This window comes from Elaeis guineensis, chromosome 1, assembly GCF_000442705.2.
Source record: "Elaeis guineensis isolate ETL-2024a chromosome 1, EG11, whole genome shotgun sequence".
NCBI classification, from domain to species: domain Eukaryota; kingdom Viridiplantae; phylum Streptophyta; class Magnoliopsida; order Arecales; family Arecaceae; genus Elaeis; species Elaeis guineensis.
In genome coordinates, this window is record NC_025993.2 from 177,036,220 (window position 1) to 177,057,829 (window position 21,610).

The window sequence follows — 21,610 nt, forward strand, 5'->3', positions numbered from 1 at the left end:
CACCAAAGGGTTCAAGGTAAATCTCAGCTCTTTTTGCTTGGATTGGAGAGTTGATGATCTCATTTCCATAGCTAGGTTTTTATGTGAAACTAGTTCTTTTGATATGGCTCCAAGATTTGAATCATACTGGTTAATTTTTTTGTATACTTTGGACATATCGTTTGATAATTGGAGCTCTCTGATTGAATTTGTTTCGATATTCGGTACAACACCAGTATGTCTTCTCATTTCTTCTTCCCCCATCATGTGTCGTCAGTCGTCGGAAGCTAGCATCTGCATCCCACTACTCCACTAGCCCTCCATCATTGTCGGGCATCGTCGCATTGATTGACTGAAGAAGGTATCAGCGATTCAACGAAAATTTTTTTTAAATTGAGTAATTCTTAAATAATTTATGTGCATTCGTTTGTCTTCTTTCTATTAAATTTTGTTTAAAATTTAATTTACTAAATTTTAGTTTGAAATTATGAATTGAATTGATGTATATGTAATTTGTATTTTATTCTCTAAAATTTAGTTTATGTGATTAATTAGTAAATTAGTGAGTTGCTCGTTCTTTTCATAATTTCTTTGTTAATTGCTATTATTTTAGATCATTCTTTGCTTGAAATTTAATCATAAATGATCAGAAGCAAAAAAAAACTTGATTTCTTCTTTAAGAAAAGTGGAGAAAGTAGTTCTCAAGGAGATATGTTGGGTATGGCCAAAACAAAAGATAAAAAAGAGATAATAATGAATCTTTCAATCCAAGTAAGCAAGTCTATTCAGTCCCTATGTCTCCAGTTGAGGGTCTTTCTCCTATGCCTCCAATGATTGAGAATCCTCCTAATTTTTCTTATATAAAATGTGATCTGAGACTGCGTAAATCTATGTAGGATTATCCAGTTAATCAACGAGATAAAATAAGAAGGGCTTATTTGAGATTTGGACCTTATCAAATTAAATTTTTCACTTTTTCATTTTCAGAAGAAAAGCACCATCATCGTTTTCAGACTTCTTGATATTCTAATTTTTTTTTTGCTTGAATATTATGTTGCAAAGGATGCTGCATTTTGTCTTCCATATTATTTTTTTTAGAGAAACCAAATATACAAAGTGGTTATGATGCATTCATAGTTTCTGATTTCAAAAATTGAAAAAAGATAAAATGTGAAAAGAATTGAGCTTTTCTCAAATATATGGGACAAAATCAATGTTCCCCGCATAAAAATGCTATAAGACATTGTTTAGCTTTATTAAACCAGCTTGGACATATTGATAAGATAATAGAGAGATAATCAGAAGAATAAAAAAAGAAGAATAGGCTTTGGGTCAAAACATCAATTAATGTCATTCGCTGGCTTGCATTTCAAGGGGTAGCTTTTAGAGCTCATGATAAGTCTATTAATTCAAAGAATTGTGAGAATTTTTTTAAGTTGATTAAATTTTCAGCATTTTATAATAATAAAGTAAAAAGTATTGTCTTAGAGAATGCTCCATTAAATGCAAAGTATACATCCCCTATGATTCAAAAAGAGATCTTGTATATTTTGGCAAACAATGTAAGAAAGAAAATTTGAAAAGAGATTGAAAATTTTAAATTTTACATTATTATTGATGAAGCAGTGATAAATCCAAGTGTTGATGTCTAAAATCTACGTAGTCAAGGTTATGATGGGGCTAGTAACATGCGAGGTGAATGAAAGAGATTGCAGACATTATTTCTCAATGAATGCCCTTATGCATATTATGTGCATTGCATGGCTCATCGATTACAGTTGGCTTTGGTTACAGCTGTTAGAGAGGTATTTGTTGTTCATAATTTTTTTTTAAATTTAACCTTTGCCGTTAATATCATGACTGATTCTTGTAAGTAACAGAATAAGTTAAAAGCTGCTCAACAAGTTGAGATTGCACAAATATTAGCTATTGATGATGATGATGATGATGATGATGATGGAGGAATCAAAATAAGAAAAGGTGCCAATCAACTTGGTACTTTGAAGCGATTAGGTGATACTTATTGGAGTTCTCATTTTGATTCTATTTGCAGTCTTATCAGATTATTTGATGCAACTTGTTCAGTTCTTGAAAGTATTAAAAATGATGGATCTAACTACAAAATAAAAGAAGATACTGTTGCAGCTCTCAAAAGGATCACTTCCTTCGAGTTCATTTTTATCTTACACCTGATGAAAGAAATTTTAGGCATCATTGATATTCTTTGCCAGAGTTTGCAACAAAAGTCTTAAAATATTGTTAATGTAATACACATGGTATTAACTATAATATTACTTATTCAACAATTTAGAGATGATGGATGGAATTCTTTTATAGAAAAGATTATATTGTTTTGCACAAATCACAATATTGATGTTCTGAATTTTAGTGCTCCACATGTTGCAGGTCACAGTGGTCGCCGACTAGATGATATTACTGTGGAGTATTATTATCATTTTGATATTTTTAATACTGCTATAGATTTTCAACTGCAAGAGATATCTACAAGGTTTAATGAGCGAGTCATCAAGTTTTTGAAACTTAGTTCTACCTTGGATCTGAGGGATGGGCATAAATCCTTTGACATTGATGCTATTTATTTTCTTACAGAGAAGTATTATCCTTTTGATTTCACAGAGAATGAGAGGATTACTTTGAGATATCAGTTGTAAAATTTTCGTATTGATTTTCTTAATGATTTAGACTTGAAGAGATTGTCATCTATTAGAGAATTATGCCAATATTTAATGGAGATGAAGAAGTCGAGGATTTATTATCTTATTAATAGATTGATTTATTTTGTTTTGATTCTTCCAGCATCTACTGAAACTACTGAACATGCTTTTTCAACTATGAAATTTTTAAAGACTAGATTGCACAACAAAATGGAGGATGAATTTCTTGATGATAGCTTGATCGTTTATGTTGAAAGAGAAATTATAGAGATCTTTAATTTAGATTTTGTTCTTGATGAATTTATATTTTTAAAAGAACGTTGTTTGTAATTTTAATTTTAAGTTGTAATAATAAAAAAAATTAAATTATATTATGTATGTATTATTTTGGCCTCTGTAACTCAATTTTCTGGCTCCACCACTATTTATACTATATGTAGAAGTAACTGTTATAAAATGATAAATATTGCTTTTTCATATTTAACAAAGATTGATTTTTTCTCTTTATCTATAATTTATATATTTTTATGATTTAAAATATTTATGTAGAAATCACTATTCTGACCTGAGAAAATATTTTTTCCTTAAAGATACCAATTTTGCCTTTTTACCTATAATTAGTACAATGTTTATCGAATAAAGATATGTATCTTTTCAATAATTTTAAAATTCAAAAAATATTTTTTTGTTTCCATTTATCTCTTTTTCTTTCAATAACATTCTCTTTTATTTCAACAAACAGAATGAACAAGATTTTTTTTAATTTCAAAACAACTATTTTTATTATTTTTATATATAGGATAGATATTTTTAATTCAGCGTAAGCTAAATCTGTTTGACTACAAAAATGGGTTATGCTCCAATAAAATCAAAATGAGAAGAGTTTTTGAAAAAAATAATTATTTATGAAAGAAAACCAAATGCCTAATTCAAAAGTTAATAAATAAGAAATAAAAGCCCAATATGTTTAAAGCTAAGGATGGATTGGTGCTGAATAATAATAGTTATGATTAAGAGAGAATTCTAAGATTGGTGCCAAATGTGTATATATCACATACATATCATGTGTGTGTATATATCATAAAAAAATTTGATCAATTTTTTATTTATCAATTGATCTATATTTTCATATTTTTCAAGATGAATAAATTGCTTTTCATCCGCAGCATTTATCCATGAAATGAAAGATAAATCTTATCCACTTAGGAGATGGCTAAATTATTTTTTCATCAGCCAGTAAAGCAGGGATTTAATTTTATTCCTAAAATATCCCATCTTAATTTTCAATACCTTCATCATTCAATATTTAATAATCGAGTCATTTACTCTCTCCAAATTTAAAAAGCATAAAGAATATTATCAAAAATATGTATAAATTCTAGTAACATACCTAGGAAAGTAGTAATACAAAAGATTATGGATAACAAATTTAGAAATCACTTTCCCATGCATAAAAGAATATAGATGAATTATTTTTTCATCTAAATATCATATAAAAAATATTTACCTAAAAAAATATAGATTCTGTTAGATTATTGACCAACTTATCTATATTCTCATATTTTTCAAGATAGGAAAATTACTTTTCGATGGGCTGCATTTACCCATGAAATGAGAAAAAATCTTATCTATCTAAAGGATGGCTAAATCGTTTTTTCTTCAATTGAAAAAATAATTTTTTTAATTCATTCTTAATATACCTTTAATCTAATAATAATAATAATATATATATCAAATTATATTATATTATTATATAATAATATTTATATAATATATTATCATAATATAATATAATATAAAATATTATATTATAATATTATAATAAATTATTAATAATATAATATATTATTATATATTAATATATAATAATATAATAATATATTATGATATTAATATAAGATGTTAAAATAATATAAAATAATATAATATATTTTTTATTATATTATTATTTATAATAATATTTATATAATAAAGAGTATTATAAAAAAAATATAGATATTATTAAAGCATTCCTTTGAAAGTCCAAGACTCCAATAGCGATCTATATTTTTTTTCTACTATATATATATATATATTTTGGTAAGATACTTTTTTTGTATTTTCATTAGAGATAAAAAATACTTTTTTGTATTTTCATTAGAGATAAAACGTGTTTGTTTTAAATTTTTTTTAAAACACATAGACAACATATGGGCATTTCGGGGCATTCCGAGAATCGAACTCGGGACCTCTCGCACCCAAAGCGAGAATCATACCACTAGACCAAATGCCCGCTTGCTGAGGTGGGCTTTAGAAATTTAATTTCTAGTTTAGCACACCAGCTTCATTGTAAATCCGAAACTTACATAGTGAGTTTATTTTTCAGAGCTGTACATCTAAATATTCATATATGCTACCAGATGAAGGTGGTATTGGTAAAGTCTGTAGGGTTGTTATTGAAGACTTTGGTTCAAATCCCACCCTTACCTTGATTTTAGTTGGGAATTAATGAAAAAACTAACATGTCTAAAGAATAATTCATGAAAGTTTTAACATAGTATTCAGCCATTTTCAGCAGAAAGTGATGTTCCGACAATTAGAGTGTTCGGTTTCTTGCTTCCTTTCTATGTTTTCTATTCCAAGAATAAACAGTGTCACCATAGTTTTTTAGAGCTGATAGAAAGCTTGATCCAGCCAAAAAGGTTAAAAGACAAACCTGACTAAGTCAATGCAATAGCCTAAATTTTTATGATAAAAATTTCAACCTAGTTTTTGCACTCAGCTTTAAACAAGTTATGCTAACGACCGATCGTCTACACCTAGATCTAGCATTCACATTCATACGCTAGACATGGTAGTAGAGATCTTTGTGATAGACTACTTTGTAGGAGAAATGGACAGACATGGAAGATTATATGCTTTTCTTGTCTGTGAGACAACTTCTCTTGCAAGTGCTGCATAGAAAGCACAGTTAGATTTCTTAGGATTTGCTGTGAACATTATGCCAAGGAATACATAATCAAATTGGACTAGAGCAAACCTTGTATTTAGTGAAGTTTACATTCCAACAATATAGGTACAATAAAACTAGTTCATGGTGATTTTTTCAGGGCCACGTTACAATGAACCTTTAAGAATCTAGATGAGTATACGTTAAATAAAAATCATCCAAAATTTGATGGTAAAATATCTCCACTATTTTTTTTTTTAAGAGAGAGAACTAGGCAAAAGCCAATGTCGATCTTATTGGGGGGGGGGGGCGCCCAGAAAAACCTGGTTAGCCCAGGCTAACCAAAGCATATGAGTAGAAGGCTACATATTAAGAATTAAGGCAGTCAACGACTGGCTTCAACAATCTCAGCTTCTTCTCAGAGCATGCAATAACTTCAATCATTAATCAGGAACTTAATGCTGTCAATAAAATTAGAATGGGTCCTTGCCTTTTGTTTCTACGCTCCAACAGATGGTAAATTAAATACGGTCATATCCCATCCAAGGTGCAAGTAAAGAACTATATTAGTACTTTGCTCATCATTCCAAACATCCACCAGACCATCACCAAGGTAGGTGGACCACCATGTCTGATATTAGCTCCAAAGAAAGGTCAGATTTGTTTATATAAGAACAGAAGAGATGATCGGTTTGTTTTATCTTTGACTCCACAAAGAAATGAGGGTTTTCTTAGTGTTCAATGGCTGTGCAACACCTGGCCACTCTATTCGCTGCGTTCCACCTCACTGAAAGTCAGAAATCCTTTTAATAGGATTATGTCTTTAATCTTTTTAAATTATGTGCAAGTTAGCTTGAAGCTTCAGTTCCACAAATATTAGTTCAATAAATATCTGCTTGACATTTTCCTTATCTTAAAATTTCTATTGAACGTGACCGAGTAGACTAACCAGAACCAACCCAAATTTAGTTCTTAATAGGACTGCGTCGGGTACTCAGATTGGGTTGGACCGTTGTAGGGTTTTAGAGGTTGGTTCGGTTAGGATTTGCCCTCGACCCCACCGAAGCTGCTCGCAGTCCTAATGTCTGAGCTTGATAGAAGAGTCGACCAAATTTATTTTGAAGAGAAAAAATAATACATCGCAGCCATTTATTCTGGTTAGAAGTGTTGGGTTTTTTTTTTCCTTTACACCGTTGCCCGAGTTGCTATTAGTGCTCCAAATATAAGGACCTCAACCGCTCTGCCCCAGGTGAGATGATGGTGACTGCAAAAATATCAGCAAAATAACCACCACAGCACTTTGGAAGACCCTATATTCATTTTTCCCTTTATAAGACGGAGAGATATGAATACATCCAATAAAATCAAAAAATTAAAAAGAAAAATTCAGTATCTGCAAATCTTGGCTCTGCTCTACCCCAGAAGAAAGCAAGTTGCTTAGACTCGCAGGTGCACTCCTGAATTGCAACAATAAGGATGAGGAGGCACCAAGAATCTGTAGATTAGATGTCTCGGAAAATTGGTAAGTTGGTCACGCACCGCAACTGTTACAGCGCATGACTTTGGTAAGTCCGAAATATCTCCTCGATACGCAAGTAAACTTCCTGTACAGGCAGTGGATGTCCAAGAGGATTCAAAAGGAACTCAATCATCTGGCCTAATCTACAAACCAGATCACTCTCGGGAGGGTAAAGGCCATGGCACATACTCAGCATAGTTCAGGTTAAGTAGTGCCAAAATTAGTGGTTGTCCTCTCCACATGCACCAACTTCTGAACCAAGGCCTAAACAATTCATCTTCTTGAGAATCATGCACGGTAAATACAAAAAGGACTCGGACATTGACATCATTCAACATTTTGGACAAAAGAAAAGATGATTCGATTCTGTGTTAAAGAAGCCCTCGTGGATAGAAACGGCGCGCGCGCACATATATATATATATATAACAGTGCGGGAGAACAAAATGAGCAGTGGCTCCTGAATCCAAAGCAAGGTATGAAGTGGTAGGAAAATTCAAACCTTGCAGGAAAAGCTAAATAATACCACCACATATAAAATCATGACCACCGTAGTAAGATCTAGATGAATTCCTAGGTTGATTCTATCCAAACTATGGAGACTACCAGCAAAAATATCACTTAAAATAGCAGAGAAATGAGATAGGATTGTGAAAATACTCAGTCAACATCCAACTAGCCAGCCTTCTTGGGGTTTCATTGTACCAAAATGCCAAACTGCAGTACCGCAGAACCCTGAACAAATAGGATTTCTAACATGAAACTATGGGCAAGCATTAAATATTAGAATGTTACCAAACTAGTTTGGGATGCATGATTAAAGATCTACATATATACGAGTGTGACCGGTGGCGTACACTCACTTCCAACTTGCAAAATGGACCAATTGAACAATCTGCAACCTTTCCCCTTCTTGAAACCTCCAAAACCAAGAGCACAGCATAGGCAATTGAAATAGTCATCCAGATTGGATCCAGCAGAATTACACAAATTCTGCAACTTTTTCTGAAGCAAACCAGAAATCATTCTTGCTGCCTTTTTAATGTGAACCCAAGCTGATAATCTAAGGATCAACTGAAAGGTCATAAATCAAAATTATACTTGTGAAAGACCCCCAACCCCAATTAGCCTATGTTTCAGTCAACATTTGTAAACAGAAAAATCTCTGGCACAGACGCAGGATCTAGTTCCCAATAGCCCCGTAGCTTGCCACCTCTTTCATCTCTGAGTCGGAATGCAGGTATTCGGTGAGAGAATCTCAGAAACTCATCTTCCGGAATCTCCATCATGGCCATAACATTTCCTTTTCTTTCAGGCCTGAATACAGCTCTATAACCATTCACCTTAGTTAAAAGCGAAACTTTAACACCTGAACCACAATGCTCACAAATCTCCACCAAATCAAATTCACAACTTTCTAAATCTGTGAGGGTCCATCCTGCACGCCACTTCTTGTATACAGCCCAAATCTCACCAATGCTAGGGACAATAACATAATGGTTTTTTCTACCAGTTGGTCTGGCCTCTACAAGATGTGAAAATGTATCCGTGGTATCAAATGTAATGCTCCCGGAAGCAACTTTAAACGTTCCACATCCAATTGGCAGCTCCTCTTCCAACCATCGTTTCTCCTCCTCGCCTGAAGGACAAGCCTCAAGCCATATCATGTGCACTCTAAAATCCTCCAATTCAACCTTCCTGATCCAACCATAGTATTTGGGATATTTGTCAATATCACTGTACAATGCCCATATCTGGCCATGTTGAAAGTTTTCAATAGCCTTGTCTTCTTCAAAGTTATGGAACTCTGATTCAGGATATTCGTAGGTAATCGGGCTTTGAGATGACGATGTAGAGGGATCATGACATTCAGCATCACTGTTAGCATTGGCATTCTGAGGATCTACTTTATTTTTATCAATCTCTACTCTGGATGCCTTTGTTTCATTTATATGATTTGGACCAGTTGCTGCCATATGCTGACTTGTACTTGCATGATATTTCTCCTCACAAACTCCATTTGTTTCATGAGAAGAAAAGTTCCAACGTTTCATATTCTCAGTCTCCCCAATTTTAACAGTTCCAAGCTTCTCTTCATCAACTGCAGTCTTCGGATATGAACCATTATGCTCATTATCCAACTTTTCAACTCCAACCGTTAAGCTGTCAAGACTGACGGAATGAAAAATCTCTTCAAAGTTGTTAGGAAGGGATGCCGAATCAAGTTCAAAACAATCTTTGGGAATGCCTTCCCTTTCAGCTCCAGTCATCCTATAAGAAGGAATACTGTGAGAAAATCTAAGTATTTCATTGGGTGGTATGACACATGAGGCTGTTATTTCGCCTTTAGCTCGGATAAACAAGCTCACAAAACCCTTTATCTTGACCAATGGAACAACACTAATGCCAGTGCCTGCTATGAAATCTAAAACCACTTCTACAATTTCATATTCATAGAGCCTGTGACTGTCTGGATCAGAGCTCCATCCAATATCCCAGTCCTTGTAAAGGGCCCAAACCTCACCCTTCCTAGGATATATGTCATATGAGTTTCTCTTTCTGCCTTTTTCCCAAGAAATAACATGAGAGAACATCAGGCGGTCTTCGGTGACTTCTGATTTCCCTAGTCTGAAGTTCCCACAAGCAACGGGCAATTCCTCATCAGACCATGCCATTTCAGCTTTATTTGTGGGTTCATGTTCTAGCCAAGTAAAGCGCAGTTTGAAGGTTGGGGTATATACGTGCTTAATCCGAGCATAGAATCTAGGCATCCCATCCAGATTATCGTAGACTGCCCAGATCTGATCAGCTACAAATTGAATTGGACTCCTTAGCTTCTCGAAGTCACAAAACTCTGGATCAGGGTATGAAAAGGATCCAACATTAGGTGAAGCCTTGGAGCTTGAATCAACACTAGAATCAATTCCAGCTTGAGATATTTCCTCTTTCTCAGTGGTTCCTTGTTTGCTTTCATGCACTTTAACTTCAGTCACTTCTCCACTTCCATTTGGCAATTTCTCATCACACATGGTGCCTCTTTTCTGCTTGCTATCCATTTTGTCTTCAGAAATATTGTTCTCACTCATTCCCACATCAACTCCATTGGCATCACCATCTGAAAAGTCTTTAACATTCCGATCAGCATTATATGATGACCCACCCTTTCTCAACCTTTTATGACTAGGAGGATTCATGAAATCATCGTCATCATTGAAACTTTCCTCTTCATTATAACTGACATTTTGCTTCTGCCTGCTTGATCTTCGCAGGCAATGGCTGGCACTTGCCCCAGCACCCTGCTTTGCAGGATGGCCATCTTCAATAACTATATCTTCACTATCAGTGCTATCTGAATCACTAGATTCAATGACTGCTTTTCTGCCCCTCTTCTGGCTTGTGTTTACTTTTGAAGGCTTAGCCACCTGCTCTCTCTTATTCACCTCTGTAAGGTTTACTTTTTCAAACTTCACCTCATTGCCTGCCCCAACTTCAACATTCACCTTACTATCTTCTTTTGTCTTGTTCATAGATCCACCTTCATGTTCATAGTTGACTGCTGAAGTCCCACCCACAGTACCCTGAAATGCGGTGCTAGAAGAACTACGTCCAAATTGAGTTTGCTGGGTGGTATTATGAGCTTGCTGGCTAGGAACTTGCTGCGTTGGAATTCCAGAACTGTTGTATGAATAGCCCGAACTTGCCCCGGGAGGGACAGTTTGTGCATTTAAATCATATGCTATGAAAGGTTTCATGCAATTCTGACAGCGGAGAGCTCTGTTTAATATTGTCCTGTAATACTGGTATCTCATGCCACAAGTGGGGCAAATGGTCCAAAAAGTCTGGGTACCACTGAAGGCTGATGGCTGTTGCTGCTGCTGATTCAAACCATTAAAATTCATGTTATGAACATTGCTTCTAGCACAAGTAGTATTCTTGGCTTGCTGAGAAGGCTGCCTTGATGGGGCAATTTTAATGTTAACATTTCTTTTGATGTCATGAAGGGACCGCTTCGCACGGTCAGATAGCGTCATATGTGCTTCTCCGATTAACTTAAATGCAGCTTCAGCACCTGCAAACTTGTTTTTATCGGGATGCAGTAAAAGAGCAAGCTTCCGATACTGCTTCTTGATAGATGAGTCATCTGCTGATGGCTCTACTTGAAGAATTCCATACCAGTCCATTTCCCCATTGACTTTAACTGCAGCCGAGCAATGCACTTCACAAACAGTTAACATTTGAGAGATGTTGTCAAGGTCAGGAAAGAGCTGGTGGGCCTTGAGAGCAATCTTCCGTGCCCCAACAAAATCTTTGTTTTGCATTCTTTTTTCGGCAATGTCCTTGGCTCTGACAGCCTCTTCCTTGTTGCACTCCATCATAATATAATAAGAACGCCCTTGAATTCCTTCATGTAAGATGCTTCAACCAAAACAGGTTATGTTTCTTCCTCATGCTCACTAATATTCATGAAGCATGAATATAGTTCTTGAATAAAACCAGGATCTAATATTGTAAGTAGGATCAACCCTCTCCAAACAATAAGTCTTTACTTCTGGGAATTCAATCACCTGCATGCAGCAGACAGAGGGTTGGTTGAACTTCAGTCCTCAAGAATAAAACAAGAGAATTTGATCCAGCATTGCAGAATCACTTATGGCTTCCATTACAAATATCCGAACTAAATCTTACAATATGACAGATAAGCTGCCAAAGCTGGCTATATTTTTAATCAAAAACTTTTCAGATGCCTTACCATATCAAGATGAAGAAGCCAAGACCTCCAGTGTTATATGAAGCATTTGGGGAAAAAAAAAAAAATCTTATTCTAACTTTCTTTGTTGAAAATGCTTTAGATAAGCAAAATTTACAGATTTTATTAATATAACAAAAGGGAAACCGACCTGCACCTCTAATACACAAACATGTACACTCCCAAGGAAGAGATTGGGAACCCTAAAGAAACCAGTCTCATTCTATAATAAGAAGAGACCCTAATAATGGGCTCGACACAGAGATGATTAATAACTGACTATATATCTAAAAGTTTTGATTTGCAGCTACAGAGTATGAAGGAAATTCAAAAACCAAACATAAAAGTTCTATTGATCTGAACCAATCTATGCAACAATTTGATAGATTAACATGGAGGTTAAAGCTATCAAGACCTTAGAATAAAATAACATCGAAATTTTCAATTACATTCAAGTTCCCATCATCCCTACATCTTGATTTTGAAAAGTGCAATCACAAATAGACTTCATCTACTCTTTTTTTTTCCACAAAAAAAAAAAAAATGTCATACACAAAAATCTGAACTTTTTATCAGTAATACATTAGAATAAGCTAAATTTAACTACTGATAATGATTCACCTTATTATAGGTGTAATCCTATATCACTAAACTTCAAATCAAACACTGAGGGTCAAAAATATAAAACCTAAGAAAATAGACTATATCTTCTAGATCTCAAAAGGGCCTCCAAAAGGAGCATTTGCACAAATGAAAGAGAAAGGAAATTAAAGACAATGCCTAGAAAAGTTGATAAAGAGACCACCTATTTGTAATCTTTGGTGGTGTTTGGTGACCCAAATGTGATTGCCAAGGTGATCTTAAATCACTAGTGATCCTCATCCTAAGATAATCTAACCCCTGGTGATCTAAGATCACCAGACTTGATATGCTATATTTCAATGATTAAAGATCCCCGGGAATCCATTAGTAACCTATTTGGTATTCCATAAGAATCCAAGATCATTGACCTATACACCAAAACTACCCAAATATATTTCATAAAATATATTTATTATTCATATAAAATATATTATTATAAGTTATTAATAATATTAATTACTAATATATCATAAAAATATATTTATTAATCAAAAATAATATTAATCGTCATTTAATATTTTCATTTATATTTATAATATAACATAACATCTATCATATTTGTATAATATATTAGGTATATTGATATACTAATTTTTCTCATTGGATTAAGGGATATTTTTATTTCCAAATTTCAACCCAAAATCATTGCCCTAGGTGATCTTGAATACCCGACCACAAGGATGAGTTTCCTATCACTAGGTTGGGTGGTAATTTAAACAGTAGGGATGATTTGAGATCATTGCCACGTAGGATTACCATAATGCCACCAAATATGGTGATCTCGTTACCTCCACTCACATCACCCTTGGTCTTGGGATGATCACCCTAATACCAAACACTGAACACCCCATATAGTGACCATGATTAGTAGATTAGAGGACTGCTAGTAAGAAGATGAGCATCAAGCAAAAGCACAAAAAATCAATGACTTAAAGAACATAGAAAATCAAGTGTGGCCACATCTGGACCATCCTATTGATATTACACTGACATGACAACAAAATTATCCAGGAAAAAGATGCAGCTCTGTTACAAGTCTGAATGGGTATAACTTACACCAGGATGTCTTCCTCAAGTGATATTCTGGACATCTCTTATAATAAGCAGATTGATCCAAAAGGTATCTTAAGGTAGCAATGAAACTAAGAAGAAAACTGATGTTAGTTTGGTTTAGTTTCAGTTTATTTTATAACAGTAGAAAATTGGAGTGCCATAACAATACTATTTAGGTCAAAGTATGTTTTGTATCCGATTGTTAGTGAAACTATAGCCCTTCTGAATTATAAGAGTAGGCCCTCACTATTCAAGTACAAGATTGGGTTTCTCATATCTTATCCATGTTTTTTCTCATTTATTCAATTCTTAAAAGGTCATTTAGCATAATTGATAAATCCCTACATGCAGCAACACTTCCTCATCAAGTGAATGAGAAGAGTTGCCAAATGTAGTTCAAGCCCCAAAATAAGAAAATCAACCACTGCTCTACATATTTCCAAATTCCACCAGGGAAAGGCCACATTGCAAACCTGTCAGATGTATTCTGGCTTTGAATGGTTGCCTATAGATAAACTGTAAGATATGACATGGGGCTTATTCCAAAAATCTAAATCAAAAGGTGAACTACTGAGATAATGCATTTTATTTAGACATCATACTTCTGTGCCAATGATACAAGGTCAGCACATAATCAAGCATTAACCATTGATGACTTTTAGTTGCATCAACCACAAACTCTTGTCCCCTCTTTAGAGGTCCAAGCCAATATGCATTAGCCCAATAACCCAAGTTTTAAGAGAGTGAATTGGGGGCAGCCCAAACCTAAGCAAGGCCCTTTAAGAATATGCAAAATCCCCCGCTAGTATTAGTTCATCAGGCATATAAGGGAACTACAAAGTGGACCTCGGATTTGTTGTTACTTTTCTAAGGGTGTTCTGCAAGAACATAATGAAAAATGATCCTAACCCATTATTGGATCTGTTTTTGATGCTTGATGATGTTCATAATTAATACCTAACTTCAAACACATAAGATGACCCTCATGTCGCATCATATGGATCAATGGTACTACATATTTGACCCTATCGATATTGTACAAATGTCTCTCGGAGTCTTGGCACATTTAGGTGAATAGAATGCACAATAGAAATTAAATCATCATTTATTAAACAATGGCATCAATAGTACTCATTCTTGATAAAATTATGGTTTTTTCCCTCTTTTTTTTTTTGTTGGGGGTTTGGGTTTTTTTTTTTTTTGGTGGGGGGGGTGGTGGGGAGGGGGAGGTGGGGTCAATACTCAGAAAGCAATCTTCCCTTCCCAACAAAAAAAAAAAAAATGTCCACCTCCATTCTAGGACTGAATCAAGACAATCAACTTAACACAGGACTTACCAAAGTAGGGTTTAGATAATGATTGAACCCAAAATTACAGTTATGGATGAATTTTGGATCACTTAAGATACTAGAAAATCATGATATAGTGTGAATTATATGGTCTCTGAAATTACAATGTTGTTCTTTTGTACAACTAGTATTTTTTGCTTCCAAATGAAAATTCCAAAAAATAACTGAAAGGGTGGAAACGTAAATTTCTGTCAAAAGTATTTTCCAAGTTCATAATTCCCTATCATCTTATATCTCCATTTTTAAACATATCCTTAAACAACCAAAGACCATTTAAAATATCTCATTTTTCAACTTTTTCAAATTTTAAATTCAGAAAGAAAAATCATGATATTCAAAATTAAGAACCTCCAAATGCAACCTAGATATATTTATGTCTATGGATTCTTTGATAAAATTCATTGCTCCATGTCTGAATCAAAAGATCTAACATCGCCCAAACAATCTTTAGGCAACCTTTGAAAATATAACCTGTTAGAATTTTTTATGAACCATACATGTTCTCTTCATAAAAGAAATTTATTGAGTATAAATACTTGACACCTCAAAAGTTTGAAATATTGGTTAATACAGCATGTAGTGGTTGCTAGATGCCATACTACCCAGGACCAGTATGTAGAAGCAAAGGTACATGCAGTATGTAGCCTAACCACAGCCAAAACAATCCTAAATCAAGCCCAGATCAAGAATCAAGCAGCCAGACCTTAACAGTGCTCAAAATAACATTTATTTGGTTATGAGGCTCATTTTCCACCATTTAACTCTAAAACATACTTGGTTTCACCAAAAATTGATTAGATGTTCAATAACATCTTTACATAATAAAGAGTTCACTTCAAGAGAGGATACTCATGGAATACACCTCGCATCAGCATTTCTTATATAATCCCAAAATCTCATCCTCTTTACATGTTGGCAGAAGAACCATAAGATGACTCTAAATATAACTAAGACCACATCTTGTTTACTTTAGAATCTAACTAAAATGGACACAGTAAGAAATCTAAAATCAAGAATGCTTTTAATACTAAAACTTCTAATCAAATCTCACTTAGACTGAGCAAATTTCAACACCCTCAAACACTTAGCAAGTTATCAACCTAGAGAATACTTTTCCGAATATTGGCCAGACTCAGGCTTTATGTGCAATGGAGTTGTGTCCGGTCTAATAATACTAGTCTATCTTAAAACAGATTTGATCCAACTCTAATAACCATTGTAATGTTTGAACCTGCATGTAAGATATTAGCAATATAATTTCAAAGTGAATTAGAATCAAGAGTCTTATATGATTGTATAGCTCAGTAATGTGCACACTAAAACACACCACATATGTAGATATACCATATATCATGTACCCCTTGATCTGAAATATGGAAATTGTGATCAATTGGGTGTATGGTTATGGACTTATATTCAACTTGCATATAGCAAAATCCAAATTTGGGGGGATTCATGTCCCTAAAACCTAATCAAGCTGGACATGATGCATATCTTAATTTGCCCATTTTCCAAATGCATCTACTTATGCAGATCTTTATTTGTCCATTACATCTCTTAATAGTCACAAAGATTAAAGACCAACGGAATTCAAGAGGTGTAGCAATTTATAATTATTTCAGATCATCGGTTATTAATTGATGAAACAACAAATGTTTATCTACAAGAAATGTCTATGGAAGTATTGGCAGATAGATGAAATTATATAAAAGATTTGCTTTTTCACATAAATCTCCTTGGAACTTAAAGTTTAATACCTACAACTCATTGCAGCCTTGCAAAATCCAACTTTAATCTAGGCAAAATTCTTATTGGCATTTAATAAAGTCACAAAATGGACATGCCTTACAAGTTAGTCTTGACAAAAAGTCCGAAATGACACCTGTTCCTGATCTTTTTTTTTTTTTTTTTGAATGAAATTTTGAGCCATATTGCATGCTATTAAGAGTTGATAAAGCCACCAAAGTCAATATCGAGAAATAGAATGTGCCCAAACACACAAGATGAGCAAGCATATAAGAAAATATAGGGAAAATATTTAGCAAAACGTGATAGAATTAAGTTAAATGCAAGTAGATTATAGGGTAGATTGGTTGCATTAATTAAGGGGGTATTTGGTTGGGAAAAGTGAGGGTCTGGAATCGGAATCGGAATGGATGACTCCTATTCCAACCGTTTAGTTGGGAGGAGTCCCATTCCGATTCCAATTCAAGGGTGGAATAGGAATGGCTCAATCTATATAGAACTCAATCCCTACTCTCCTCTATGGATTCAAATTTTCATTCCAATTCCGATTCTGGTCACGAACCAAACGCTTCGGAGGATTTGGCCATTCCGATTCCGATTCCAAGCCATTCCGATTCTCATTCCCATTCCGATTTCGGTTACGAACCAAACACCCCCTAATAGTAAAGCCAAACAACGAGTTTGAATGGATGAATGTTAGAGATTGTATCCGTCAATAAGAATGAACAGAAAAGGAGCTGTAAAACCAACACCTAAAAGCTGAAACAAGGGTTGCCTATTATGGCTAAGGCCATCAAAAGTGGAGGACTGAAAGGTTGTCCTCATGCCCATCTCTTTATTATTTTAACCGATGGAAAACCCGCACGTTGCACGGAGCCGGATATACGAAAATAATTTTTTTCTAGATCTAATCGGATTGAAAAAAAATTATATATAAATAATAAAATAATATTCATTCAAATTTTTAGGATCACTTCATATTCTCAACTACTGATATAAATAAGCTTTAATTGCAAGAATATAATAATACCATACATTAATAACATCATTTAATGTGAAGAGATGTTCTTTCCAAGTGGCACAACAAAACTTATTTGAGAAGCTGAGTTGGCAACATTCCAATACTCATTCACAGAGTATTGTTATATATATATATATATATATATATATATATATATATATATATATATATATGATAGTAGAAGCTTTTGCACAAACTTTCTATGACTGGATCTCTACTATTGAATCACAGCCATCCCTCTTTCCCACTTCCATGAATATTTCTCCACTCAAAAAAAAAAAAAAAAAAAAAAAAGAGGAAAAACCCAACAACCTAGCCATTTATGAATCTTTTCACATGCATTGCACATGCAGGACATTATAAAAGGATAAATAAGGGAAATATCATAGCCTTTATAAGTTGGATGGATTTGTAAAGCCAACTTGAAATAGCTGGAACAAGTCTTGTTGGTTTTGGATAAATTTACCCCTACTGGAGGATTGAAAGGTTGTCCTTACTACAGAAAAGATAAAGTGGGAAATTTCATGCTCTTCATGAGTTGAAAATTGCACTGATAATAAAATATAAAAGTAATTACATTTTAATTACTCTCTTAAACCTTATGGTATCATACAGACCTACAATCTGAACCAGAACATCACTGCAAAGAGGAAGAATAAAAAAAAAAAACGAAAATCATGTCAAAACAAAAAAAATCATACACCAATAATAGAAGGATGGTGTCACAATCATAACCTACATGGTAGACTAAAATAATCACAATAAAACCTCTCCCATTAAAATAGTAAAATTTATGGAGCATAACTCTGAGTGGAGAAGACTGGACGGATGAATTCAGCATGAAAACAAAAAAGCCTCCACAAATTATGCTAACATCAAATCGTTTAATAATATTTTTTAAAGAAAAGCAGAAAATTTCCTGGCTCTAGAAATTTACTAGCAAAACTTATGCAGATCCTACAATGCATAATTAACAGCACAAAATTTTGCCCTAAGAAAACAAAGCCCTTATAGAAATAAATACACACAATCCTTAAGCCCCATATTATATCAATGACAAATTCGCATTATCTGAAAAGTCAGTTCAACATGAGAGGAAGGGTCCATAACACAACTCAACAAAAATCCATAAATTTTATGAATAACACCTTTCTCACCGATATTGCAGCTCAACAGAGATCCAGATATAAGCACACAATCTCAAAACCTGCAAAGCAAAAAAAAAAAAAAAAAAGAGGAAAAAAAAAAAGAAGAAGTTTCAAATTCATATACATGCGATGTTTCTTGCAGTCACCAACTTCATTAAAATAACACCTTCCTCACCTTCGTTAGCGGCAGAAGTAGATATTGCAGCTCAACAGTAATCTAGATAAAAGCCCGCAATCTCAAAATCTGCAAAATAAATGTCACTGGCATCAAAATCTTAGACATTCTGAGTTTTCTTTTAGCAATGATAACTAAAGTTTTTAATAAAGGGATCAAAACTTTCCAATCGAAATAGCAGAAAAGCCCCAAATCTGATTTAACCAAAACACACAGCCTTCCAATGATTCCACAAACAAAACAACAAAAACATTCAGTAGTCTCTTTTAAAGCTATGGCATGCTTGAGTCCCCAAATCTCCCCACCAAATAAATTCCCATCCATGAACAGAAATACATAAAATTGACAAAGACAAAAAACTACATTTTTTGGCCATGAACAATCTCAATGGCTCGTCAACGTAAACAGTCGTAATGTTTTAAGATTTCACAAAAATAAAATTTATTGCCCTCAAAATTAATTTTAACATTTGTCGATGAAAAAAGTCTCACTCGGAAACCAACTCTCCATTAAAAGGCTAGGAATTCAAAATTCAACAAAATATACAGAGAAAAAGGACATGACCCCAAAAACCTTGATACGCAAATTCCACCTCTAAATCACATATAAAGACCAGGTAATCTCAAAAAGGATCGAGAGAAAATTGCAACCAAAATCCTACATTCCGCCGACCAACCAGATGAAAAGCCTAAAACCCTAAACTCTCACCAGGACGGAAATCGCGAACACCAACCATCTCTATGAACGAGCAATCCCTCAAAGGAACGACCCAGGGCGATAACAGAACAAGGGAATCGCGTAGCCTTCCGTCGCCCCTAAGCGAGCTGAAATAGAGAGGAAAGGGGTGAGTGAAAAAGCCAATAACCCCCCCCCCCCACCCCCACAAAAAAAAAAAAAACCCTAACCACGGAGAAGAAGCTCCACCACAGATGGCGGTGCCGCCGTCCGGAACCCTAAGTGGGTGGCGGAGAGAAGGACGAGGAGGAGCGGGACTTTTAGAAACCTCGAACCAGAGAAAGTTCGAGAGAGAGAGGGGGGGGGGGGGGGGTGAGTGAGGACTTACTCGCTGGTGCCGGCGGGGGACGGGGGAAGAGAGAGAGAAGCGGAGGGGTCAAATCCGATAACCCGCTCACCCAGCGGGAAATAAAAAGAGAGAGTATTGAGAGAGAGAGAGAGAGAGAGAGAGAGGAGGGTTTTGCGGAACGTAAAATGAGAAATAAAAAGGGAGAGGACAATGCATTTGACAGCCATTTGGCACGTTTGGATGCATGTGATGTTGCATGGGCGATTGGGATTGCATTCCAAAGTACATTCTCCAATTTTTTTAATAATAATGGTTAAAAACTGTACTTTATATTTTTATTTTTAGAAAATATTATCTTGCACGGTTACGAAAAGGAGGGGAGAGAAATAGTGCCCAAGAGAAGAGTCTAGAAATTTGAGGGATCTTGCAACAAGTGTTTGGCGTATGCTATACATGTGAGAGAAAAATATTATCAAAATTATAGTGGTCAATGGTGCTAACTTGTCAAGCTAGTAAAATTATATTAAATAATTTAAATTAAAATTTATTTTTATCGAAATCTAAGAGATTAAGAATATATTTAATCAGAAGAGATGAGACTTAGAAGTGAAAATAGAAATCTACAATTTTCATTTCAACTATTTGATTAGAAGAGTCCGATTCCATTCTTATTTTAGAGAAGAATGAGAATACATTGGGGGTTATAGCTTACTCTCTTCGAATATTAAAATTTTTATTTTTTTCAAAAAATTTAATTTTTTATTTTCTATAATATTAAATTCTATTTGGATTCTAATCATGAATCAAATATATTTTGGGATATAGCTATTCTAATTCACAATCTAATCCATTTCAATTCCGATCCATTTGAATTTTGATTCTGCTTGCGAACCCAATATGCCCTGAGGATTCATTTGCTTTGCGTTAATCTAGCATGAAAAAATAAATTTTATATTGGATTACCATATTTGGTATAAAAAATAGAAGAGAAAGATGATAAAAAAAATTTATGGATTTCATGTTTATTTTTCAAAGAAAGAAGGTAAAAAAAATACAATGGGATTGGTATTTAATAAATTCTAAGCAATGATAATCCATACTTGATAAAAATACCTTCAATATATTTAATAGAGATAGATACAGAATGAGACATTAATGGCAACGAAAATGCCAAGAAGGATAAATCTTAAAAAATATAGTATATATATAGTTATTGAATTTATTTTGATATCTTTTCAAATATATTCAAAAAAAAGTTTTTATAAAAAACTAAGGTGCAGATAGCATTATACAAAAAGTTATATAATTATATATAATTTTTTTTGGTAAATAGTCATTATATATGAATTGATTGGAGATGATCATACTATCTCGATAATAAAAAATTACTTTATATTGATGGATATATTTATAAATTTGACTAAATTTCTATATAAAATTATCTTCAATCAAATATATTAATTTTTTTTGATATCATTTGGTGGAGTAATTTTTTCATCATCTAAATATAGTAAAAATTATTTTTTTAAAAAATTATTTTTTCAGATAAATGATTCATAGGAATCATGAAATTATCCGATAATTTGACAAACCACAGTCAAATA

General features: G+C 33.9%; 1 protein-coding gene and 1 non-coding gene across 6 annotated transcripts; both read right to left on the reverse strand.

Annotated features, from left to right (window-relative positions):
* Window positions 1-4,854: 4,854 nt before the first annotated feature.
* On the reverse strand, window positions 4,855-4,926 carry TRNAP-UGG (transfer RNA proline (anticodon UGG)). Its single transcript has one exon. It is a non-coding gene; the product is annotated as a tRNA-Pro (tRNA).
* Window positions 4,927-7,722: 2,796 nt separating this feature from the next.
* Window positions 7,723-20,180, reverse strand: LOC105039818 (uncharacterized). Of its 5 annotated transcripts, none has more exons than XM_073249769.1 (5): window positions 20,046-20,180; window positions 19,691-19,806; window positions 18,983-19,051; window positions 18,817-18,866; window positions 7,723-11,666 (listed from the first exon to the last, which is right to left on the reverse strand). In XM_073249769.1, exon 5 carries the CDS (start codon window positions 11,475-11,477, stop codon window positions 8,238-8,240), a length of 3,240 nt encoding a protein of 1,079 aa, XP_073105870.1. In that variant the 5' UTR covers window positions 11,478-11,666; window positions 18,817-18,866; window positions 18,983-19,051; window positions 19,691-19,806; window positions 20,046-20,180; the 3' UTR covers window positions 7,723-8,237. The 5 variants fall into 5 exon arrangements, with proteins under 5 accessions (XP_073105870.1, XP_073105860.1, XP_010914403.1 ...); XM_073249759.1 differs by having other exon boundaries at window positions 18,808-18,866; XM_010916101.4 differs by lacking the exon at window positions 20,046-20,180 and adding an exon at window positions 19,888-20,023 and having other exon boundaries at window positions 18,808-18,866.
* Window positions 20,181-21,610: the final 1,430 nt, after the last annotated feature.

Bases quoted from the DNA above. Each gene is read 5' to 3' on its own strand.
- LOC105039818 (XM_073249769.1), bottom strand. From the start codon at position 11,477: ATGATGGAGTGCAACAAGGAAGAGGCTGTCAGAGCCAAGGACATTGCC.